The sequence below is a fragment of the Tympanuchus pallidicinctus genome, unplaced genomic scaffold (genome assembly GCF_026119805.1).
Source record: "Tympanuchus pallidicinctus isolate F22 unplaced genomic scaffold, pur_lepc_1.0 scaffold5, whole genome shotgun sequence".
Taxonomy (NCBI): Eukaryota; Metazoa; Chordata; class Aves; order Galliformes; family Phasianidae; genus Tympanuchus; species Tympanuchus pallidicinctus.
Window position 1 is genome coordinate 16,609,308 of NW_026294769.1, and position 26,079 is coordinate 16,635,386.

The 26,079-nt window shown below is 43.1% G+C and overlaps 2 protein-coding genes across 2 annotated transcripts in view; both read left to right on the top strand.

The window, feature by feature from the left end:
• GALNT12 (polypeptide N-acetylgalactosaminyltransferase 12) overlaps window positions 1-6,822 on the top strand; it is a 45,294-nt gene extending 38,472 nt beyond the window's left edge. Inside the window, exons 9-10 of the mRNA XM_052704323.1 lie at window positions 2,515-2,670; window positions 5,069-6,822. Coding sequence (XP_052560283.1) covers window positions 2,515-2,670; window positions 5,069-5,206 — 294 coding nt within the window. The 3' untranslated portion in view covers window positions 5,207-6,822. The remainder of the gene's footprint in view (window positions 1-2,514; window positions 2,671-5,068) is intronic.
• A 5,292-nt stretch (window positions 6,823-12,114) lies between these two features.
• The window catches only part of GABBR2 (gamma-aminobutyric acid type B receptor subunit 2), a 441,895-nt gene continuing 427,930 nt past the window's right edge, over window positions 12,115-26,079 (top strand). The window contains exon 1 of the mRNA XM_052704312.1: window positions 12,115-12,597. Coding sequence (XP_052560272.1) covers window positions 12,283-12,597 — 315 coding nt within the window. The 5' untranslated portion in view covers window positions 12,115-12,282. The remainder of the gene's footprint in view (window positions 12,598-26,079) is intronic.

Consider the following 26,079-nt stretch of genomic DNA (forward strand, 5'->3'; position numbering starts at 1 on the left):
CATTAAGCAGCCTACTGTGTCTGACAGTATTCCCCTGCTATTCCCATTTAAGGCAAATGGACAGAGGCAAATAAAAAGCTTAGTAAAGTCCCTGGCTTTCTATGATGTTACACTTGGTAACATCACTGCTGGTTCGTTTGCTCAGAAAGTGCCTGTCACGTACAAGCTTTTGCCACTGCACAGATGAGCAGTAGGTAGCCAGGCATAAAGAGGGCTGAGACTGTGTTCCAGAGTCTGATGAGGCAGCCACCATCCTTGCACCACCATGCCCTTGCGTAGCCACGGCATGTCTCCTAAATATCCCAGAAATGGCAAGCATTGGGTAAAAGGCCTCATCAAGTGAGACCTAGTGACAAGAGGTAACAGTTTTAAAGTAAAAACTGAAGGTTTAGATTAGATATAAGGAAAAAATTCCTCACCATGAGGGTGGTGAGGCACTGGGACTGTATAATCATTGGGCAGGGAAATGTGAGTGCTTGGCTGTTACTAACATAGCCTCAGTTCTTAATGTTACCCAGAAATTATCCATTTTATTAGCTCTTCTCCACCAAAATCTGATAGAAGTCCTTGAGAGGCCATTGAGGAAAGATCTCAGTAGTAAGAAGTGCTCTGACCTAGTAGCTGCTCCATCCACTTTTAATGTGTCTGGTACCATGAGCAGCTTGCAGGCTTTGGCTGATACTCAAAGCCAAATGTTACTAAGTGTTGCTATACTTTATAAATCCACTACAGAGGAGGGCTCTAAATGGAACCTTGTAAAAGCAACAGCAGAAAGCATGCTGATCTGCAGCATCCATCCAGACACAACAAACAGCCGTGAAGCTTTTCCTTTATTCACAAGTCATAGTTTTAGAATGAGTACCTCACAGATTATTGTGGTGCCTGGAGAAGCAAGATCTTCATCCTCAAATATGAAATTCGTGAATGCTGAAAGGATAGGGAGCACCAGCTTATTGGGGCAGAAAGTAAAATATTGGGCCAACGTTGCCACGTTTTACTTTTGTTGATGATGAGACATTTCTAGCATAAAGCAAACATTGTAAGAGTAGTCCTAGCAATACGTTTCTAGGGGAAATCAAAATCTCTTGAATGCTATGTCAGGAGGTAGATTTCAAGCTTAAGTTGCTTTTTCAAATCAGTTTCATTTGCTACTTCCTATGATTGAATGATGGTGAAAGTGTTAATTCAGGGGGATCATTTACATCACTGCCCTTGAAAAACAGCCGTGAAGCTCTGCAAGCAGTGGGCAGCATTTGCTTATGTACAGCTGCAACTGCTACTTTGGCAGAGAAATTCCTCAAGAGGTTTCATTCATGAAAAGTCTACCACCAGTTTAGCTTAGATCAGATCTCTGGTACCTGGAACTGTGTGCTTGCAGACTTGCTAATCACGCAGCCCTACTTACATTAAAAGTCCATTTTTAGTTTCTCTTTCAAGGCTAATTAGCTAGTGGTTGTTAAGAGTGGTCTCCTGGTAAGCACAAGTATATACTAAGTTTCTGAATTGGTATAGCTCCCTTCACACTGTTTTATAATCACTTTGTTCAGGAGTGAAACAGAACAAAAGAGGATTCCTTCTCTCCCTCCTTTTATTGCTTTCCACTAATGCAGCCACACTATTGGTAACAAGCCATTTTCTGAGGTGCATAAAACCCTTGTCTACCCCACTGAGCATAATCTAAATCTGTTCTAAACACACATCCGTGCACTATAGTTGTCTAAATTATTTATAAGCATGCTAAATACAAACAGCTCTCATATTCTTCCATTTTCTTTAATGAAGTCCAAGATTTGGCAAGTGTCCATGACAAAAATAAAATAAATAATTAAGGAAGGCTTCAACCATAATTGCTGCGGAAAACAATGGTCTAGGGCATGCTCAGAACATCTCTATAGAATATTGCACAACAAGCAAAGCCCGTAAATTGTCTTTAATAGAGTTCTGCTCATGTTTAAAAGCAGCTGTAGCTGATTTGTTCCGAATAATGTCTTAAAATGTCATGTAATAAAATGCTCATCACCATGCATCCTGAGTTGTTTTGTAGCTGAATGTGAACCTTGACCAAATTGCATTTGAACTATTCATTGAGAAGCTTTTTAATTAAAAGGAACATTGCTTTGTGACAGCTGAATTAAAAAGTTATACTGTCAGGCTACAAACTGGTTTCTGTTCTCTTTTTAAAAATGGTCTGAATTGTGAAAGTAGAATATTGCAGCCAAATGAGGTAAGTTCTTTAATGTTGGAACATCTGTTTTCCAGTGCATTTATTCAGCATTTTGATACACTCTTAAGTTCTACCAGAGTAAATCAGTGCTGTGGTGAGATTGATTTTCTGTAAAATAGTAAGCAAATAGCAACAGTTAAGGGCTCCTTGAATATATTTGGAAGATTCTCTCTCCACAATACTAACTTTAATATGTGAACTTCAGTATCTCAGGATATCTTTCCTATAAATACTTTCTTGTGTACATATGAAATTACTGTTGCCCTCTGTTTCTTCTCTCGCATTTATAGTTTTTTGAGTACACATCCCATAATGAAATACGCTACAACACTCGACAGCCTGAAGCCTGTGCAGCAGTTATTGCAGGGACTGACTATTTGACAATGAATTTGTGTCAAGAAAATATTCACCATGTTCCTGAAAACCAGAAGTTTGCTTTCAGAGAGGTAGGAGTGCCTGTTTGGCACACTTTGGGTTTGTTTTCTTTGGGGGAAGATGTGGGAGGAAAAACTGCTGACTTTTTTGGGGGGAAGGGGATAGGGTGGAAAAAGAAAACAAAACAATTCTATCTTACCGCCTTCACATTCTGGCCACAAATACTCCTATATTTGGACTGGGATTTTGTTTAGATAGGCTCTCTATCTTGGCTTTTAATATGTAAACATAGAACAGGGGAGCAGCAACATGCAGTTGAAGCACATTGCTGCTGAATAGAAAGGCAAGAGAAAAAAGAAAAGCGCCCATCTGTAGTTTCAAGGGAACTTCCATTCCCCTTTCCCCTTCTCTATCCAGTCTTAGAGATGGCCAACTTCTGCTCTCCTTTCATTAACTATTATTTCTCAGTATTTTTCCCCCCATATATCCTTGATAATTCACATTCACTACCATTGCTTTAAACTCCTCCTTGTTTTTAAGAAGCTGCTGCTTCTCCTCTGCCAACTGTCTGCCCATGAGCATCAGATGTTCTCTCTCAATTTTTCTGCAACATAATGCAGTTGTGTAATTTAATGCTCCATCAGAAGATACCTTCTGCTTTACTCCTGCCCCTCCATGGGACACATCTTACTGACTGGAGGGACTCAACGAATTCCTTCTTCAACTTAAATGCCTATTACAAAAAAGAAGAAATGCTGAGAAGTACGGAGTGTATTAAAAAAACATAACATGTCATCTTAGAAAACCTTGTGTTAGTAGGTTTTAATCTCTGAAGGAGTTCCTGAATGCCTCAGAGAAAATAAATTGCATGAAAAATGATGGCCTTGGTCAGCTTCTGAGATGTTATTATTCAGCTAAGGGAAAAGGTCACGTAATATATCAAAAATATATATTTACATAATGTTTCTACATAATGCATCTAAATTCTACAGGCTCCACAGCTGACAAATTCTTGCCTAGATATTTCCACTAGTGATAGGAGACAGAGAAAATTCTAAAGAAAAACATGAAAATTACTGTCTCCTCACTGAATCTAGTCCAGACTGAAGCTCACTGAGTAAGATTAGTTAAGAGGTTGGCTTTATCGATGGTATTTCATTTTTAACACTGACTTCATGAAATTTTTCAAGTTCATGTATATTAATTCCTAAGATGACAAATTTTAGATGAACTTCAGTCACTTCATAAAAATAACTGAGAAAACGCAGTTTTGGAATACATTTGGTTCCACAGCATTCCTAGCCATTTACATTTAAAGTAATTAAGTTTCAGATACTAAATCCTCTTTCTTTCTCATGACTGCATTGTTCCACTGTGTGACTTGAATCTACTCTCTGTACTGATTCCTCTTATTGTGCTGCATTAAATCAAAATCATTGGTCTCCATGTTTCAAGGCAAGTGATAGGCCAGGTATCAGTACTGCATATCTCCTGCTTTGTGTTGAAAAATGTCAGACACTAGAGGAGCAGTCCTTAAACAAGTAGCAGGGATGTAGCATTACCAGAGATTTGAACAGCCCTCCCAGCAGCCTGGCACCATATCGAAAGCAAGTGAGTCAGATATTGCTTAGTCCACGCAGAAGCGTGAATTATCACAAATGGAAATCAGAAAGTCATTCAGCAGCTAAGCCTGCGAGCAAACGCATGAGCAAGTGCACACCACTGGCCCTTGGAAGCTACGGAGCAAGGTGCCATTAGTGCAACATCCCTGAGGATTGAACAGCAAGATTTTCAAAGAACTCAAGCTTACACTCAAGCAGAGTGGTGTCCGTCAGGGGTTTTGAAAATAGTTAGGAGTGCGGATATCACCTGGGCCAAAGAAAGGCTCTTGGAGCACAGCTGTTCTCCACAGTTGGTTACACCACCTTATTGCAGCTCAGTATTTTGGTTGACAGCGCATCTAGATTTGAGTGAGCTATGTGAACTGGAGATAAAATGGTTTTGGGGACTCCAGTAACAGGAAGGCTTGAGGCCTCACATGATGTTCTTTGGGAACATGAGTGCACAGGCCGGTCAGGCCTTGTGCCTTTTAGGCAGCTGTGCTATCCTTAAGCAAATCCAGCTGACTGCACAGAGATTTGAAGGCAGGAGGCACACTTAGAATTTTTTGCTTTTTCCACTACAAATATAACCTGTAAAGAAATGGCAATTTTTTTTTTGTCAAAAATATATCTGAAATAGGCAACTAACTAACAATAACTAAATGTACTTGCTACGTGCAGACTAAGTTAGTGAATTTAAGTAACACATGTATTTCACTTTGGTTTTCTCTGCCCATATTGTGATGTAGTAACAAAAGGGGATAAAAGTGAGCTGAGAAAGCATATCGTTTACAAACTTCAGTGTCAGGACATAAAATAAGTGTAAAAGTTAGGACTTTTGATAAAGTCCTCTTTCTCTCTTTTGTAGGATGGTACTTTGTTTCATATGCAAACTCAGAAGTGCTTACAAGCAGAGTCAAATTCCTACAATGGTAATCCAGCACCAGTATTACGACCGTGTTCCAATTCAGACTACCAAAAATGGTTCTTCAAAGAAAGAAGTTGATCCAGATGTCATCGGTATATAGCTGAATATGAAAACGTTCTCTTCCTAGTCAGCAGATAGTCAGCCTTTTGAAAATTCTGTAAGTGGTATATTTTTTTTATGAGAAGGACAGTAATTAGTTTAAAAGCATTAAATTTTGTGTTTCTGGAGCGTTAAATGGCACTAATTATGGAGAATTACATTAAGTAAGTACTGTGGTTATATCATGTCACAGAACCTGCTCTTCTTCAGTTCCCTTTATTTGGCAGCTACATAACTGTTTCTGAAGTGTCTTAGGTTCTTTTCACAAGTGACAATGTATTTTTTAATCTACTGTGTGAAAGAAAGTAAGGCAGTCAAAATAATTGCACTAATGTTATCTGCCAATAACTTAAAATGTTTATTTTTCTACTAAAACATTTTGCAGTTGTGCCTTTTAACAGATGCTAGTTAATATTTCTCCCCCTTTTAAATACCAAGAGGGAGAATGTAGGCCAGTTCTGCCCCTAACTGGCTACAACAGACCCCTCACTGAAGACAGTGTGGATTTGCACATTGAGGCAGAAAAGGTTGCATATTTTTGCACAAATAACAATCTAGATGCATACAGATTGCACATTGCTTGACAATACTGTACATTAAATGTTGTGACAATTTTAGTTACTCAAGGCACTTGTTGAGTTTCTAAGCATGCTTAGAATGCTGATTTTGCAAGTAGTTTTTTCTCATCTTTATTAAAGAAATAAGGCAACAACTCAGGGCAAAGTTGTTTAGCTATATGTGAATCTAAGTGTGCAGCTGTGTCCCAGATTGCACAGCTTACTTCAGCATTGTGTGGATTTTCAACATGCATAGAACTTGCAAGAACAAACCTAGCAACAATTCTTTAAACATGGGAGATTTGTTTCAAAATTACAGTTAGAGAAAATGAATCTAGGAAACTATAACTTTCATTAAATTGTAAACATTTAAATGTTGGTTAAAAATTACTGGGTAAACAAAAAATGTTTTTATAAGTTACCAATATGATACAGAGCTGCTATTAGTTAAAAAAGAATGTTTCAGATATAACTCACATTTTGCCTTTTCTGACAAGTTGCTCGTGGCAGCACATATAGTTCTATTGAAAACATGGGGTTTAATCTGCTCCAGTACAAGATGTTTACAGCTGTTAAGTGTGGGGTCTGCTTTTACCCAATCAGACAAGTAGTGTGTATAGCAGTCAGTGCATTTGGTCATTGACTATCATCATTAAAGTGTTGATTTAATAGTTTCAGCACATAAGGGAGACTTCCTTATCTCAGCTGGAAATGTTTTACACATAGAAGTGTGAAGATTTCAACCATTTTTCCCCTCGAAAGTCTTGGTTTCTTCCATTATTTGTTCTTATTTTCTACATAAAATGTACAGAACTTCCTTTGAATCCTCATAAACTCATGTCATTTTGTCATATCTATTTATATGATTCGGGTGTAGGGGGAACATTTCTTCCTGTAGTGCATATACATGGAGGTTCTACCAAGACCTATCAAAAACCACATGGATTGAATATTTTTGTGGAGAACGTTAAAGCTCTGTCTCTGTGGGTTGGATTGATGAAATCAATGTTAGAACTAATAAAATATTTTGTAACTCTGTAGAGTGGCAACTGTGGGAGTTTGTTTGTTTGTTTCATATGGTCAGTGGTTTTCTTTTAACCATTCCTCTGATTTCTTAGGCTCTGATCCCTGTAGCAGCTGGGAGAGGAGAACTCTATTTTATGCTCTCTCAAGTTCCCATTTCTCATTAATGCTTTTGTTCACCTGCTAGCAGCAACAGTGCTCAGTTTGTGGAGTCACAAATCAAAGCTGTGTGTCTGCACAAGAGAGCTGTTAGAAGTGTACCAACACAGCAAGGTTTTTCTGTTCATTTCTGGTTTTCCTTCATGACTGTTGATTGCATTACATTAATAAGTTAATGAAAGCCCAGCAATTACACTTGTAGACAAAATGCTTGTTGACCATTAGGGTCAAGGAGGTTTTCTTAGTTTTGAGACTTCCAGATTTTATCAGCAGGTGGTCATACGCAAATGAAATTTAGTAATTGGAAATTGTTGTCTTGTACATCTTGCTACTCTGCATTTGTTTGGAAAGACGTATTGATGTTCTGAGATTCCAGTTACATGCAACTGAACTGTTTCCCTCTATGCCAGCAAAACTACTAGCCTGCACTGAATATTTGCTAGACAAACATGCTTACGTTCAGTTCAAGAGCAGTCACTGAATGTCATAGCATCACCAGCTTGCTCCATGTAAGTTATTGTCCATTTAGGCCACCTACTTCCTTTTTTTTTTTTCCTTTTTTCCTTGTTCCTTTCCTTTTTCTCTGCTCACTGGAATTGTACTGGTGTCTGGCTTCAAGTTTGGAGGATGAAGGAGTTGATCACATGTCTGATTCACAGTGCAGAGACTTTCTTCAGTGGGAGGTCAGGGCTACCCTTTGAGGAATGGACTGTAGACTTTGGGCTTCTCAGCAAAGAAGAGGCTGAATATCTCGGACAATTGGAAAAATTAGAAGTCTAAGTCACAAATCAATATTCCATCTGATTTTGGTCTCCTAAGACTCTTTGAAATGAGAAAGAAAGAGTTTCCACACAGTCCAATACAGCAGCCATACAACAACCAGACGTTCCTCTGTTTCTTAATACTCTTGAGTATTAAGAAATCGTGAGAGTTCAGAGCCACTTTTTTTCCCCTTTCCTTCAAACCATGTGAAGCACCCGTAAAACCCAAACTTGCAATTCAAGTTGTCCTGAAGGAAAGTGAAGTCCTTGGGAGGAAGAAGAGGGAGGTACTGGAGCTTCTTTTCTCTGCCAGCTTGCTGATGGCTGGCTCCAGCAGCAGTAGCTGGGTCTGAATTAGAGCATTGCAGTTCTTCCACTTCCATTTACAAAGGAAAACGATTAGGTATGCATATGCAATTTTTCCTGTCTTCAAAAGCAAGAGGAAGGAAGACAGAAGACCCAGGATGGAGCTGTAGTTTGATGGGCAGCGTGGCATGCTTCATGTGGCGTCAGGCTGGCTTCCAGGCTGAAGAAGGACCAGCTGCAGAGCTCATTGCTTGGTGGAAAGGGAAAAGCAGTCTTCTTGAATTCGCGCATCCTCTGAAGGTATTCAACTTGCTGTGGAAGTGAAAGTGGTCAAGGGAAAAACAGCAGCGCAGATATCTGGACCTGAAATTCATGAACATTGAAGGAATACATACGGAATAAAATGCGTTAACTCTGCACACACTATGAGAAGACTTGATAATACCTGGAAGGAACTGGAAAGTATTATTTAACAGGAAGACATTGGACAGAACTGTTTACTGAAATACAGCTGAACGGCTCGTGTGACTAAAATGCTGACGTGACTGGATAATGTGCCAAGGAGAAAGTGGAGTTTGGTTTTCAAGCAAAGGGAGCAGGGTTTACTACTCTTGAGAACGGATGTTTTAGCCAACAAGGACAACGGATGTTTTAGCCAACAGACACAGTGCCTACTGTTGACCACCAAATTAGAATAGAAAATATTTTTGCACAGCAGATAAAGGATGTGTGCAGTATTAAAGGATGTCTTCCAAGGGGATGCACTGTACTGATTTTATGGTAGTGAGATGTTCTGGGGATTTCTAGTGAAAGGAAAAATAAAGAGGAGCTGGCTGGGGAGGAGGCTGTGTCTGACATAATTTTTCAAAAAAGTCTGGTGCAATTCTCTGCTAGGCCTCTCATCTAAAAGGAGGCACTACCTGCGTCTGCTAGGCGTAAAGGAGAAATTCCTGAGTGCTGCTGGCAGGAAAGAAGAGGATTTGCAGAAGATAACTATGTATATATTATTGAAATCTTATATGCATCTTGTATGAAAAGCTTTGATAGGATCTCAGATGAAGTCTTTAAAAGCATCAGAAAAGATGTTCTTTATTAAAGCTAAACAGCATCTGTACACCTACATTGCAGTGTTGTCTATAATTACTTGATCATGAACTATTTCTTGCATTTTTTTTTTTTCCTTTTTACAAAAGATGTTGAAACTCTTTTCCATGCCTTGCTGAGTACAGAGGAAGGATTTAGAAAGGCTTATTTAGCTTAATCCTCATTGTTCAATATATGGCTTTATTTATTTCCCCACATTAAGTCCCCAGCCTGGAAAAAAGGTTATTTTCATAGCTTTTCTTAACATGGAGCTTGAATGCTTCAGTGTCTCAGTGTTTTCCAAGCCTTTATTACTTCGTCTTCACACCATGAAGCAAAAGCATCTCTGCTTTCCTCACACAGAAGACTGCAACAAAGGCATTACAATCAAAATTGCAAGATTGTTCAATAGACCAAATCTGAAGTACAGCTTTGGTTAGGTTAAATGGCAGCCAGCAATGCTCTGGGTCTTTACAGTTTGGGCACAAGAGCTGGAACTCAGCTCTCACAGAATCATAGAAATTTTTGAGTTGGAAGGCACCCCTGGAGGACATCTAGTCCAGCTCCCCTGCAGTAGATGGGGACACCTACAGCAGATGAGGGTGCTCAGAGCCCCATCCTGCCTCACCTGGAGTATCTCCAGAGATGGGGCTTCCATCAACTCTGAAGGAGTGATTTCACATGAAACAGCATTTGACACCTATTGCAGATGTAGCTGAGAATGACATTAATTTAGGATTGAAATGCTGATTAAAAATAATGTTATGCAAAATCAGTGTGCCCTCTGTTCCTGATGGGATCCTAGGGAGATCTGTTCTTGGTGTAACAATAATCAATTTTCTGAAAGAAAATAATGTACTGTAAGTTTGCAGGTGACAAACTGCAGGGCAAGCCACTTGTGTGAATGGAGAGCACACATTGTGATTTATTGCAAGGCATGATCAGCCACACAGGAGAAAAAAGCAGCTCACGTGCTCAGGCAAAAAGAACTGAAGATGTAATGTGGATGGCTCCACAGGGAGGCAGCCTCTTGGGACAGCCTTGCTGCTTTGCCTCCAGGGGTTTGCTGTTGCAGTGTGCACACATTAGCGTATGTGTGTGAGGGAATATCAGCAATGCCAGGAGTACTTAATTTGATGAAGACATGAAAAGAATCACAGAATGGCTTAGGTTGAAAGAACCTCAAAGATCATCCAGTTCCAGTCTCCTGCTGTGGGCAGGGTTGCCTCCTACCAGCTCAGCTGCCCAGGGCCCCATCTCACCTTGCTTTCAGTGCCTCCAAGAATGGGGCACCACAGCTTCTCTGGGCAGCTTCACCAAAGGCTGGCAACCTGCTTGAGACAAATTTGTACTGAATCTGATTCACATCTTAGCAAATGACAGAATTAATTTATCAAGAGAGGTGATGGCCTCTTCTTTACAGATGTCTTTAGGTCAGCACTGTTAGATGTCATTCCACAGGAAGGGCTGCAAAGAAACAGGAGTTATGGGGTGACAGGTTAAGGGCTTTTGGCTCAAGGTCTTGTCATTATGATCTTAGAATTTATTAATCTATATTCTTCCCAATTTATGGCACAGATGCCACCGTTGTTTATGGGATATAATAGTTTGGCCTTCATAGAATCATAAAGGTTGGAAAAGACCACTAAGATCATGTAGTCCAACCACCAACCCATGCCCACTGACCACATCCCTCAGTGCCAAATCCACGTGGTTCCTATATGCCTCCAGCGACAGTGACTCCACCATCTCCCTGGGGTGCAGGAGAAAAGGAGAGAAGAAATTTTCCCCTAAGATTCAACCTGAATCAACCCTTGGCACAACTTGAGGGCATTCCTCTTGCCTTACTGCTGTTACCTGGGAGAAGAGGCCACCTTCCACAACCTCCCTTCAGGCAGTTGTAGAGAGCGCTAAGGTCTCCCCTGAGCTTTCTGTTCTCCTGACTAAACATTCCCATTTTCCTCAGCTGCCCCTCGTCCCGGCTTTGCAGTGAGTGCGAATCTACAAAACCCGAGATGCCCCTGGCCGGATTTGGCAGGGCTGCATGTTCCCCCAGCGGCACGCACACCGTGCCCGGCTCCACTCGCTGCGCAGGGGGTCCGCGATGGGAGGAGGGCACGGCGCGGTCACTACGCGCTGCCGGGCTGTGGGAATCCTGCGGAGAGAACAAACGATAACCCAGAAATAACCTGGTTTTGCAGAACGCCGCGCTCCTGTGCGCGAGCTGCGGAGTTGCCATGGCCCAGGCTCTGTGTGTGTGTGCGCTTGTGCGTGTGCGGTGGCGGAGGTGCCGAGCCGGCGTGGGCGCGTGTCTGCGTGCTGCGCGGGAGCGGGGGCGGGGGGTGCGCGCTCCCCGCGTGCCTTGCACTGTCCCCCGGCCCTGCCCGGCATCGGAGCCGAAGGGCGACGAGTGCGGCACCTCCCTCCCCGCGGGAGTGCCCCGGCTCCTAGAATGCGACATTAAGGCGCTGCACCCCAGGACCGTACCGTTCCCCTCCTCCCCCGCTCCCCTCTTTCCCCCCTCCCTTTTTTTTTTTTTTTTTTTTGTACCGGAGCATCCTCTCTCTCTCTCTCTCTCTCCCTCTCTCTCTCTCTCTATATATATATATTTATTTCTTTTTGGAGGAGGAGAGGGAGGTGTTCAGTAAGGGCTTCTTCTCGCTCCCCATTTCCCTCCTCCTTCCCCCCCCCCCCCCCCCCCCCCTCGCCCAGGAGGTGCCGTTCCTCCCCGAGCGGAGCGCAGAGGGGAGGCAGAAGCAGGTCCCGCTCCCTGCTCCGCCGCCGGGAGAGGAGGGGAAGAGAGGAGGAGGAAAAGGAGGAGGGTACAGGGAGAGCGGAGTGGGGGGGGTGGGGGGGTTATTTATTTATTTATCGCTTCTGGTGGCTGCAGCTGGCAGACCTGGGAAGGAGTAGGCGCCATTGCCAGAAGGATTATTGCCAGGGGAGAAGAGAGAAAGGGGAGGGGGGCGGGGGGGGGGGTGGGGGAGAGAGAGGAGACCCCGAGGCTCCCTTGGAAGCGGGAGGCGTTGCCTTCCCTCCCGCCGCCGGGGGATGCGCCCGGGCTAAGCGGGGCTCGGCTCCCTCCCGCCGCTCCGTCCGCCCCCCCCCTCCCCCCCCCCCCCCCCCAGTTCTTCTCCTCCTCCTCCTCCTCCCCCCATCCAGCAGCATGCATCCCTCTGCGCGGAGCCCGGCCGCCGCCACCTCCAGCCCTGCCATGCTGCTGCTGCTCCTGTGCCTGGGCTGGGTGCCGCCGGGCTGGGGCTGGTCGCGGGGCAGCTCCCGGGGGGCTGCCGGGTTGCCCCCCAACGCCACCACGCCGATCTCCATCATGGGCTTGATGCCGCTCAGCCAGTCCGAGGAGGACCAGAAGAGCAGGATCGGCCGGGGGGTGCTGCCCGCCGTGCAGCTGGCCATGGATCAGATCCGCAACGAGTCCCTGCTCAACCCCTATTTCCTGGACCTGCGCCTCTACGACACGGAGGTAGGGCTCGCCGGGGACCCGCCGCCGCCCAGTCCCGGGGCGCTGCGGGGCCGGGGCGCAAGGGCAGCGCGGACGCGGGGGCTGCGGCGCCGCTGGGAGACGCGCGGGGAGAGGCGGCGGAGGACACGGAGCAGCTCCGTAGGGGCTCTGCCCGCGGGGCCCGAACCCGCTGCGGCCGCTCGCCGCCTCCAGCAACAGATGCACGCCGGCCGCTCCGTCTCCATCCGGATGCCTCCCCTTCCTCGTGCCGGACTCGGGCTCCGGGGGCGGCCCGAGACGAGCCGGTGGAGATCGGCGGAAAGAGTTAAATCTGCGGTACCGCTGCCCGTGGGATGGCTAAGGGCCGCCCGGCCCCGGCGCGGCCCGGTGCTGTTCGGGGTCCGGAAGGGCTGCGGGAGGGAGGCGGAGGCGTAGGGAAGTTGGTACCCGGCGCTCCAACGCGCTCCGTTCGGGTCGCAACTTCGCTAAACGGAGGGAGATGCCGGCTCGATGCGGAGCCCGCCCTCAAGGTGGCAGCCGCCCCGCGTAAATCGCGCCGCTCTCCGTTCCACGACAGCCCCCGGTGCGGCGCGGGGATGGATGCTGAGAGCCCCCGCTGCGCTGCGGGAGCCCCTCTCCGGCTGGAGAGCGGCGATACTGGGCTGTGCTGACTCTCCGTACTCAAGGTCGCCCCGGAAATCTCTCCATGTGGGGCGGCTGCCCTTCACCGACACGCATTTGTCGTGGCGTTGTTTCGCATGGCTTGGGGCGGTAGCGGTGAGGGTGTCGTTTGGGTGCTGTTGGGTGCAGAAGGCTGGGATGCTGCGCCAGGAGCGGCCCCGAGCTGCCGCTTGTCTCCTTAAAAATGAACCTTTGCGATCAGAATGAAAAGAATTCTGGGGGATTTTTGGAATGGCATTACCTGTTTCATAAAGTGTGGTCTTGGGGAGAAAAAAGATCATGGTTCTCCCAGTCCCGTGTTCATGATATTATTCCATTTAAATCCACCCCTCAAATGGGATCGTTGCAAAATAATGAGTGCACAGGAAGTGGAGAAGCAGGAACCTTCCTTCTGCACACACATCCCAATCAATGAGGGCCTGCACCTGATTGCAATCAAAATATTTTACAGTTGTTTTACAGATTTGGGGTTCTGAGCAGGGTAGACAGCGTTAGGATGTACAGAGCAACTGAAAGAACTGCCTGATTGGCTCTGGAATGCGCACTGGTTCCTTAAAAATTGCATTTTTACTGTTCGGTACTCCAAGGGTGTGAAGGATTGGGAACACTGCTGCCCGTGTGCTGTGTGGCTCTGGATGCTTTTAAGCAATTAATAAATGGATGGCTATGGAATGCTAAATCAGGCAAATCTATGTATTTGGAGAGCGGTCAGGTCATTATTGCACGCTTAATAGTGACAAGTAAATAAATGAGTGTTCATAAGGAGCATCGCAATGGAACAGGAACATTAACTGGAACAGCCTTTAAATGCGTAATGGTAGCACAAACTTTTTCGTTGTGCTCAGCCATTACCTTTTGTCTTATGATAAGCAGAAGGGTTGCTCCCTCCTGCTGCTCGCTCGGTGCTCAGCCTGTTCTCAGACTGCTGATAGATGGATGCACCCGGAGGGCCCGGATCCTTGTCCTTACGTAACCACAAACCTGCTCCTCTCCAAGACCTCGCAGGTGCTTTGACTCTGGCTGCTCTTGGAGAGAGAATGTGGGACCCTGAGCACCTGGGGTTTTTGTACAGCCAGAGAAATGTTTGTTGTGTAGATGTAGAGCCTGGGAAATGCACGACAGTGATTTAGGAAATGCATGGCAGTGATTCAGAAACTCCCTCATGGAGTTCCAAAATCACCCGCTGTTACGAACTGATGTTTGTGTTGCAGCTTTACGTAACACTTCAATAAAAATCTCATGAAAAATAATCATGAAAGTATTATAAAGACAAACAAATCAGATCTCTTTTCATTATTGAGGCGGCTTCCCGGGGAAGTTGAACTACATAATGTTTGCTTGATGTTTCTGTACAGTGGAACATGGGAGTGTCCATATTACTGACCACCACTGGAATTGCAGTGGGCTTCCCAACTTGAGCTGCTCTCTGTGTCTAACCCTTGAGCACTGCAGTGGCATTCCTAGTGCTTATCAACACAGTTAAGCTGATGGAAGCTCAGAGTTCACTGTAGTCCTTAATCCGTTATCTCAAGCAGCTATGATTCTGTGAATGATATCTTCAGTGCAAAATAAAACCACAGGTTACAGCAAGTATATATGCAAACATGGAGGCTTCTGACTTGAGTACTGTTGATGGTTGAATATGTCTGGAGCATGACCCCGATGCAGTTCAGTGAGTCCTGCTTTGCTGGCCCATGGGCACAGCTTTATTTGCTCAGACATTCCTGTCCAGGTTTGGTGAATATAATACAGCTCAGGTGGAGATGTTTGCAGAACTCTGGTATAAGTTGTGGTGAATTCAGGTAGTCCTGCCCATCTCAGGGAGAGCAGGAACAAAGCTGAGACGAAACTCTTAGACAAAGTGTCATAATTAGGTTATTTTAGAAACAAGAGTGATTATCTGTAAGGAGCCTTATCCAAGCCTATTGAAATTAATGGCAGTAATTCACTGATTCCAGCAGCCCTTGGACTGGGTCCTGGAAGTTAAGGGCGCTTGATAGTTTATGGCTTTGGATCAATACTGTGATACAGTATTTCTTCTTTTTCCAAACCCTGTGATTGTAACTATAGTTTGCTGAAAATGCAAAGAAATTTCTTGCAGAATAGTGAGCTCGGCTCTCCAAACGCTACACGCAGTTCTCAACTTCATTTAAATTGGGAAGGATGTTATCTACATAAGCATCCTGGCACACATCTGTTGGAGGGAAAAAAGCAGAATAATCCTAAAATAAGGAGCTAAGCCTTCTAATAGAGAATGTTATGCATTTCAATAGTATTTAATTTGCATCATGCAAAAACTGACCTCGCTGAAACTAGAGGAAGAGGCACAGTGGGAGAAGACAAGGGCCTTAATGGAAGTTGGATATCTGCCCTTCTGCATCTGGACATTTTCCCTTGAATATGGAATATATTTTCTGATTTCTTGTTGGATCAATGCTGCAGGTGTTGCAGAGAGAGGATGATTTTGTTTTGAATCTAAACATTTATAGCCAGGAAAGTCGTGTCTGCAGGTTAGGATGCTGTCACTTGTTTTTTTGGAGAGCAAAGGGAGTCTAAACGATCTGAAAAACACCTTCCAGAACCAAGGGGGATATATTATCACAAAGAGAGAAGAAAATTCATACTACAGTGGTGAGATTATTTAATTTCCTCTAATAACTACAAATAAATCGTAGTAATCCTGATGTAATCTTGTCTTTACATAACAACATACTCTAATACCTTTAAAGAGCATAGAAGGGTGGGCTACGACGCATACACAGAACTCCACAAAAACCTTTTAAGGAAAATGGAAACTTCTTGATACTTAATACACATTTGCCTTCTATTCTATAATTAAGGAGAAACTGCCTCACGTAATTTATCTGACAAGAAGTTATAATATAGATATGTCATAAAAAGGCCTTCTCTCTATTTTCCTTTTACTATGAAAATCTCTGTGTTTTCCAGCAAGACCTTCTTTCTTCAAGGTTTAAAAAAAGTTGTACAGGCTGTGCACCGGTCCGGGTCATTTCTACCAGCTATTCTATGTTGAAAGAGAAGTTCAACCTCCAAGTAAAGCTGTCTTTTGCAGAAAAGCCCACTCAGGACTGCTGTCAACAAAGTTGACTCATGTCTTGTTCCTGCATGCTGGAGTAAGAGTCACACACACTTATTAAGGACAGGCAACATAGTCTAGGAGCAGGAGAGGTATTTTCTGGCAGTGGAAAAAAATAAGGGATCCATGAGGAGCACGAAGTACAGAGTCCAATGGCTGGGTCTCAGAGGACTGCCAGCTTTTGGTTGCCACCTGAGCAGCTCTTCCCTCACAGAATCGAGTGAGAGCATCCCCTTGAGAGAACTGCACACAGTGTGCTGGTTAGGCTGGTTGTCTCAGGAGGCGCAGGCTGGAATCACTCTCATAGCAGCTGGATTTGTGTGGGAAGTGTGGTAAATCAGGATCTGGGGTGAGCCTGACACACTCTGTACATGGATGATGTACCCCGAGATGAAACTTGAACTCCATCAGGACCCTCCTGCACATGTGGGTGAGCCTGCCTCCAACCTCCAGCTCCTCTGGGGTCAGCCTACCCTTCTGTCTGCAGCCAGGGCAAGCAGTTCCTCAGCACTACTGTTGGGAGGGTATGAAAGGGGCCCCAGATCCAAGCTGTGCAGTGGCACTTCAGCCTCCCCCCAGGACTTGGGCCTGCACGCAGATGTAGCGGCAGAAGGTCTGTTTTAAGATAACAACATAAACACAGCCCAACTCCTTCACATCATTTGTGAGTGTTCTGATTGCCGAATTTCCTGGAGCTTTATTTTCATTTTTAAGGAAGAACTTGAAATAGGACAGGTGAGGTGTTGTCCTAGTCGTCTGTTCTAAGGGGAGCAGCCAGCTGAATACCAAAAAGATGCTAAAAGTCAGACTGAACAGACAGACTCTGGTATTATCGCGAGCTTGTGTCTGGCATATGTTGAAGTTGATGGATAATTTCTTACTTTCAAATATCACTGAGTACTTAATGCTTTCTGATATATGCAGATAGTTTAGACTGATAATATACATGTCACGCTGTACAGGTAATGATCACAGGCTACTCTGCTGGCAGCGTTCTGCCTGGAATGGATGTATTTGTTAAAGCCATCGATGTTCCCTTTGACTTTCATTCAATATGGCTCCACTTAAGGCATATAACCTCTTTTTGCATTTGAGTTTTGTAAACTTGGAAGGAGTCATCTAAAAGTTAAGCATTTATGTTAATTCCATGCTGGTTTTTCCACTGATGCTAAGATGTAGGTGGGGAGAGGAGAGAAATCATGTATTCACAGCACCCACTCCTCTGGGTGTGGATCTCAGACCTGCAGAATGTATATCCTCTAAATATCTTTGCAGAGAAATTAAAGCCAATGTATCATTTTCTGGCATATGTCTTGCAATTTCATGTATAACTTATCCTATGCATACTGCAAAACATACTGTTATGGAATCTTTTGATTCAAATGCCAAACACACTCTGTCAGTGCAGAAAAGTAATTTTTTGAGTAAATCCAGGAGGGAGTTTCCATTTACATTTGCAGAAAGAGGGGGAAGGCCCTGTCCTCTGAAGCAGTTACCAACAACCGTAAATTACTCAGGTTTGTGGAAAAGATGGAGTGTAATATTCTAGAGATAACTGTGAAGAAAATATTTTGTGATAGGAAAAGAGAGAGGAAGGAGCTAAAAGAGAGTTATGATGGCATTCACAGAAAAAGTTTTCTGTGCAGTATTTGTACTGTTTTAATTGAATGCATGCAGCTGTTTGAGATGACAACAAATAGCACCACATCTCAAGGCTACAGATCAGCATCTCTCGTGAATGACATAATGAAGTAATGATGCATTTGTGGCTCAAGCTTTGTTCTCCACTTGAATTTTCATTGCTTTAAGGGAGTTTTCTTGGCATACGGTGGAATAGCAAAGCATAGCAATGCATTTGAGGAAGCTGAGGGAGGTGGGAACCAAACAGTTCCTTTACGAAACTCAAATGGAGGTCACTGCCACCGCTGGACAGAAGATACTTCTTCTTAACAAGATTTGAACCTTGGAATATAGAGTTTTGGCTCAGGTGATTGAGTGGTGGAAGTTAAGAAAGGTAATCCACCACAGTCCATTGTGGCTCAGCTAACTTTCGGAGCAGCTGGGGCAAGCAGAGAAGCACACTGAGTTCAGTCAGCACTGGTGTGACTCAGTCCTGTGGAGATGAGTGTGGGTATGTGGCAGCCCCTTGCTGGAGCTCTGTTTCAAACTGCAAGATTCAAAACTGAGAGGGAACAAATACATCACTTTTTTATTATATATATATTATATATACATATATAAGTTTATTTTTGTGCTAGGAATTGTGAAATTAAAACACTAATAAAGCCTGAAGCCTTTTAGGAGCCAGTCACACTGCTGTCTTATTTGTGGGTGTAGCTGAGCTAGAAATAATATTTTCAGTTCTTTCCTTGTTCCCTAGTGCTGACATTCATATACCAGTTGCTAACTCCTGAAGCAAACTGGTTCAGCCACAGCATCACTCTGACTTGAACAAAGTGCCCCTGAGAAAAGCTGAAATGTATCTTCAGTCATATGGTGTTTCCCCTTGCTTTGCTGCTTATGCTCGAGGGACGACAGAGCCTTCTTTGCCAGCCACGGCTGCCTCTCTTTGTGGAGGATTTTGCTGTGGGTAACAGCTGCTGGATTTAGGGCTGGTTTGTGCTGCCTGCTGAGTGGAAACAGCAAACACTGACCGCCAAACACTGTTCTTTCAGATATTTTTTCTTGTGTTGGAATAACCATGTAATTTCATTGCCAAGTCAGTGATTGATGTCCAATTTCCATGTCATTAGCTTTTCATTATCATAAGACTTTAGTACTGACAATTTCATCCATAGTATTTTCCAAATAAGTATTTCCAAATGTGAAAATTGAAGCTGAGAGATTAAAGGTAAATACCCACCTCCTCTCTGAAAGTAATAGTCGCTGAGATCTTAGAATGTACGGGCTAATTCGGCAGGGCTGTTCAAATTGTCTTACTGGGGCTCTGGAGAGATGAAGGCCCAGATAATGGACTAATTGCCTGAAAGCAAACAGCATGAGTTTGAGGCATAGGATTAGAAAATTTATGTTTCCTACTAAGGCCATGGTATTCCCTTAAATAATTAACGTGTTCTAAGATCAGAGGACCGTTAGGATTATCCAGCATCTACAGTATAGGCCACATATTTCACTTGGAATTTCTTGCCTGATCCACTATGAACTAGAGTAAGTGTTTGAGTCTTGTCTTCAGGATCCCTCAGATAGTGAAATCCTCTGAAAAACTCTTCTCTGTGATTTGCATGGAAACCCTTTGAAGGTGTATTGTTGTTTCCAGTTTAAGCTCTGTTGATGCAATAACAGCTCTTCCTTTCTGTGGATGCAAAAATCATATTGCCACGGCTTTCATTGGAGAAGCTCATCCAGTTATCTTTTTTTTTTTTCTTTTTTTTTTAAGATTTATTTACTTATTTTTAATTACAGAATCACTATCACCTATCTTTAAAATAAGGTATTTGTTCAATTTTCTGTTTCCTTCCAGTAGCTGTGCATTTTGATTTTGATACTTCTTGCTTAAGGCAGGCCTCAGTTTCATCACTGGTCTCTGGAATTACTTGAAGATACATACACACAACAGGTGTCTAAGAAACCATTTTACCTCCAGTTCCTCCTGGGAAAAGTAGGAAGAGCCCCCTTTGGGTTTTTAATTAACTTCCTTTCCACTGTTTACTCCTTCTACTCTCACAGGGAATTTAATGTTTTTCTAGCAAAGAGCACATACCTTTCTTTACAATTTTTACTCTATAAAAAATGACAGCTTTTGACAGATAAACACTCTAGTATGGTACGTATTATTTTTCAATCATATTTTTCAATATTTTTCAAGCATTGTTATTTTCAGAAATTCACTCCTGTGTTACTTAACATCATCATATAGAGATATTTCAGTGTACAAGGACAGTATAAAAATGTTAAACTCTACCTTTTACTTGGAAGTTCTGTAAAGCACCTTGAGTTTTGCCTTCCCCTCACCTATGTGAATTCTGGGAACTGTGAGTTTCAGTAGTTTGCAGGAGATTGCTTGAGAGAGTGAGAGCCCCTTTCTTTCCTCTTTTATCCCTTCCACGTTCTCCATTTATAAAAATTGCGAGCAGGACTGGCTTCCTTGTTGGTGGTGAGAATTTAGTCTGGATGTATGCGCTAGTGGCAGGAAGACTTTATGTAATATAGTAAAATTATGTGTTATTATCTACCACTACACAGAGAAAGCAATACAGAGATGTCTTACATTTCAGATCTTCAAACTTAGTCAGGCTTCCTGCCTCTCATCATCTCTTGCTCTAAAGAATACTAACGGTAACCGCTACAATTTTTTTTGCTTTTTTGTTTTCTTCTCTCTTTGAAGTTTCAGCTTAGGTTCCTGAATTGAGCTGAGGTTTTGCTTTCCAAAAGCGCTGAGTGATTTGCAGTGGGATGTTCAGCACTTCAGCAGGCCAACCCACCTCAGAAAATGCCGTGTGCTTCTATGAGACAGATTGCTGGATTTGCTGCTTGAACAAAGACATTCATAGTTGCTTGCTTTAAACTTTCAGAGAGCATGGTGGAATAAAACGTTTATAGGTCTGTAGGGCTGGTGTCATTCTGTTCTTGTTGGCGTGGAGAGCAGTTGCTCCAGTGCCAGCAGAAGCCCTTGGTCTGGTCACAGCAACACAACAGCAGTGCCTCAGTACCTGTTGTTCTCTTCTGCAGTAGTAGCTAGGAGCCCTAGACACCTATCAGGCCTTACATGTAAGCTCTGCTGGTGATTTCTCAAATAAAGGTTATTTTATTTAAAGTTAACTGAAGGGTAGAAACACATTTTCCCTGTCCAGTGAGTTCAAAAGTTTGGAATTACTACAAATCATTTTTTTCATCCTAGATTCTTATACAGCAAGTGATAGATTAAGGCAAGTAAATAAGGCACTGAACTAGACAGACAGAGCTGCTTCATTTTTTACTCTTTTGTGTACTCCTGTGGCTTTCTTCTGGATCTTTTAGTTTGTCATTCTCATCCTCAAAGTGCTGCCACTAGAACTTGATGGATTACTGCAGGAATAATCTCACTGATGTTGTATATACTAGTAATATTATCTCTCTTTTTTTTTTTTTTTTTAAGTCCACTGTTCAGCACAAAGAAAATGAATCTGATCTGTGTGCTGCAATGCTGAGGAAGAGGGTAAGGAGCTGAGCTTAGATTTTCAGGCTATGTGAGAGGAGCAAAACACTATGATTTGCAGCACAGTTTTCATTTGTCTTCTTCATGTGAATCTGGTTAGCTCCAAGCAAATCTGGTCAGGCCTGGCTGGGTAGTGGGAGTAGGTAACCTGGTTGTTTGGTAATGCTGTGGGAGGTGAATTGTTTTAGCTGAACAGCTGGCTACCTGAAAAGCTGAGATATGTTAGGGCAGATAATAGTTTTCAATATTGGAGCTACTCTTGGCACAGATGGAAGTTTGCTCTTGATATAAGAACAGGAATTGCCATCCAAATAAAACGTAATGGATTCCAGTGCATTACTGAGGTTTCCTAGGATATGTGAGCACTCTGTACTCTAATTACATTGAGCGATTAAGCAGCAAGATCAGAGACACCCGGGACAAGAGGGGTGAATGATAACCTACTTTGAAAAAGCTAACATTTGAGGCTGGGATTAGAGTATCTTATAAATGTTAATGTGTGTTTCTCAAGGGGGACGATGTTCTGTGTAGGAGGAATGAGGTGACATACAGCTTGAATATATAGCCACCCTTTAACACAGTTAACACAGACTATAGTCAACCTTTTGCATGAGCTAATAACTCTTGAAGTGAGTTATGGTTCAGAAAAATGCTAGAAACACAGAGGATAATGCAATAAAGAAGACAACACAAAAAGATTTCTCCTTTTGTCTTTGGAATACATTGGCTATAGGAGAGATATTTATGCTAGGTTTTTTTCCCCTCTTAAGTTCCTGGGGACTGTGCTCCTACAGGGGAGCATGGTTTCCTCCTACAGTTTCCCTCTCTGCAAATTACTTAGCTTGTCTGTGTAGATAGCACAACGGAGATGCCAGCAATGAGTCATCTAGTCCTCTGGTCACCAGTTGTGTCCTATGGCTGTAAGCTAACTCTTGCAAAAACTACAGTGATCCTTACTGTGCTGAATAACAAGGATCTACCTTGGGTAAAGTCCCCCAAAACAAGAGAAAGCAGGATTTAAAATGAAATGACCTCATTTTCTGAAACTGAATTCAAATTTCAAAATGATTACTGTTTCAAATAATTGTGGAAATTCAGCTTCATGTTTGAGACGTGTGCGTGAGATACAGTTACTTGATTCAGTGACTCAGTATTTCATAATTGTTGTGTTTGGTAGCAAGTTTGGGAGATTTTCAACTGAGTTTTCCTGAATGAGTGGCAAGAGCATAAAAGGTATTTTTTAGGTATTAAGCCTCAGGAAAAGTTATTCTAACGCTGAAATTTGTACCTGTCCAATCAACCATAAATATGGAAATATGGTTATTTATTTCATCAAAATGAAACATACAGACATGTTTTGTCATGCATGAAAGGATTAATTAGAAATACAGATAATGTAGAAGAAACAATCACACAGTTAGAGAGATTCTCAGGAAGTAAATTTTAAGGAAGCAAATAACATGAGGCTGCACTTGTCCATTATCTTGTTGGTTCTTTTGCCAGCTATGAGTTAAATGCGGCATTGCTTAGAAGACCCAGAAGCAGCACAAGGAGAAAAAAAACACTTATCTAGATTGAAGCCACTTACATATCTATACAGTGAGGTGATGCTTCTTAAAATGCTTGCCCTTGAAATTTATGTCTATCTATCTAGTGCTGAAATTGATTTCATAGCCTCCAATACACCACTTCTCTCATGAATTTAAACCCACTGGCTGGGGCAAGAGGGGTTGAACAAGGTGAGACGTGATATTCACATTCTGAGCACCTTTATTCAAACCATACTTTTTGTTGCCTAAAGGTGAGCCAAAGCTATGACTCATGCAGCCCTGTATTCCCTGCTGAGTTGGTGAAAAGCTTTAGATATAAGAGGAGAGCAGCTCTTTAGCTGCTGAGGTTGGGCAGTATGAGTGCCTTGTGCTTCCTTCCCCTCCTTTCCCCTAGTGTAGTCAATATTGAAGTAACATTCATAAGGAAGGCTGGACCAAGGACTGTTCACCAACAAAATCCTATTTAAGCCTCTAAGAGAGGTATTAAATGGGATTTAAATAAGATCTTGGCCTGCATTGTCTCTCTGCTCATGGAAAAAAATATATCTTGAGCTTAAAAATGTTTAAAAGATATATTTTCAATAATTACATTATAGAATCATAAGAATAAGGAATAGAACATGCCTATTAAGTATTATGTTAAATTGTTGCTGTGTAGGGGTTTGCTAATGGACTGTGCTTCATACTTAGTGTTGTGCCCAGGTAATGTGCTAATGTCTCAGTTTGGGAGAATTCTCCCAATTATTTCTGACCTTGCTACATTTGGTTTGGACACCACCTTGTACAGGAACAAAAGCAGGATTTCCTTTCCCACATGAAGGACTCAGACAGTCTTGTAGCTACAGGCAATGTTGATGAAGACAAGTAAGGGATCTACACTGGGTATTTCTAATTCACCTTGTATTTGTGCCTGAGAATGCATGGAGAGCAGTAATAACAACTGTTGGGCTCTTCCCCGTCCAGTTGCATGAGTGAACTGGCAGAAGAATCACTGTGGACAGTTAGCAACAAATTGAGCATATCTTCTGCTTGGGGCTAGTCCCTGGGCCCAAGGCAGACGTTCATTGCTTCTCTAATCAGTATTATTTTGCTCTCTTTACTTTTACTTATCTGTTTATTTCCATGCCCTCGTGTCACATAGTTTATAGATTGTAATTATAAATTAGAATGCTTATAATTAGGCTTCATTGGGAGTTTTTCCTCCTGATGCTTTTTAGTTGTATGTAAGTTTCAATAGAATTTATTGACCTGAAAATGTTTTTGAGCACTGTATTTTGAAAATTTTAAATTAAAAAAAAACCTTACTTTGTGCATCAAACTAATACTTTGTTTTGAAATGTCAACTATTCATGAAGTAAATTGCCAGGCTCCAAACATATTATTTCAAATTTGACTTGTATCAAATCAAACTTCTGCCTGTGAGCCCCTCAATTTGTTTTTCTTTCAGATTACTGAGTCATGAAAACCTTTTGAGGTTTTGGGTTTTCATCCCAGCTTGGCACAGAGCATTTCTTTTGGAATCTTGCATTTCTATACGATGGCAAAACAATTTGCTATTCAGCTGTGTGCATAATGAGACCTCCCAGAAAGTTCGAGCTTTTTGCTCCATGAATAAACAAGCACCTCCCAGGCCAGCTGTTCCTCCCCTCTCTCCATCCCTGGACTTGGTGCTTGCATTCCCCCACTTGCCTATGCCAGCATCCCAGTAGGTTTTGGGGCTCTCAGTGTCCAGGTGGGATGGGGAGAGTTGGTTGCTGTCTAAGAGTGCTGAAGAGCAGAGGTGCAGGTTCTTCTGTGATGCCATGGTCCTTGTTCTGGTCCCTTCTTCACAGGTGAGATTAGGTTTTAGTTTAGCAAAGACTTTCTATGGCAACACTATTTTCTTTGTGTTTCTGTGTGCACAGCACACTCTCCATTCCATGGAACAGAATTACCTGGAAAGCTGCAAATAATATGATGAAATTACTGAGGTAGCTAAAGCAATGTGTGAGATGCCTGTTCCAAAGTAGGTGACTGTACATGGGAGAGACAGACTCAATTCAGTGCACGCTCAAAACTTGCACTGATTTTAATAGAAGAAAGAAAGTTCTGAGGAAAGCAGAATCAGGCACAGGATATATAGCTTTGAGCTAACGCAGCCTTTGCACTGGAGGTACATAAAGCATCAACAACACATAGCACAGAGTATTCTGTTCAGGCTTTCTGAAGCTGATTGAAAATGTGATTTGTGCAAGATGACACAAACCGAAGCAATCTTCCTAGCCGACTGCGTGCGGAGTGCTGAAAGTGGTTCAGTGTACAGCCACACCGATCAGTCCCTCGAATATCCATTCTCAAAGGGATCGTACCAGTTTGTGTATCGATTTGTCACCTATGGATGAGTATTTCTGCAACAGAAATGTTTAAAATGACACATGTTTAAAATTAGATTTGGCAGATCAATTTGCCTAGAGATTATTCTTGTGAAGTATTGATTCACAGCACTGCTGTGAGCTGGATTACTGTCCAAATTGGAAAAGCCAGCCGTAGAGAGGTCTTTATCCTTTAATAACAATTAGCTCCTTTCTTAGAGGGCCACAGCTGAGTGAATCAGAGGAAAGCCGCAGAATGTCAGGCAACCGGAGGGCCTGAGGCCTGCACCTTCGGGATGCAGAAGGGAAGGAAAAAACTGCAAGGCAAAAGGAAGAAAAAGGGAAGAACACAGCACGATGGTTCTCTGGAACCAGAAACTGGACGTTCTGGTGCTGCTTCTGTTACTGGCAGTCAAGGGCTCCGAAGAGCTGAATCGCACTCGCCTCTCCCTGCTGGGGCTCTTGCCCAGCAGCTGCCTGATCGATGGCAGGAACTTGACAGCGGGCGTCCTGCCTGCCGTGCGCTTGGCCCTGCAGCACTTGCACAGGCATTCCTGGATTCTGAAGAACTATGAGCTCCAGGTTTCCTTCCACGACACGCAGGTAAATGGGTGCAGGTGTGTAGCTGAGTTCCTTTCTGGTCAGCCTCTCTCTGCTGGAACACAGTGT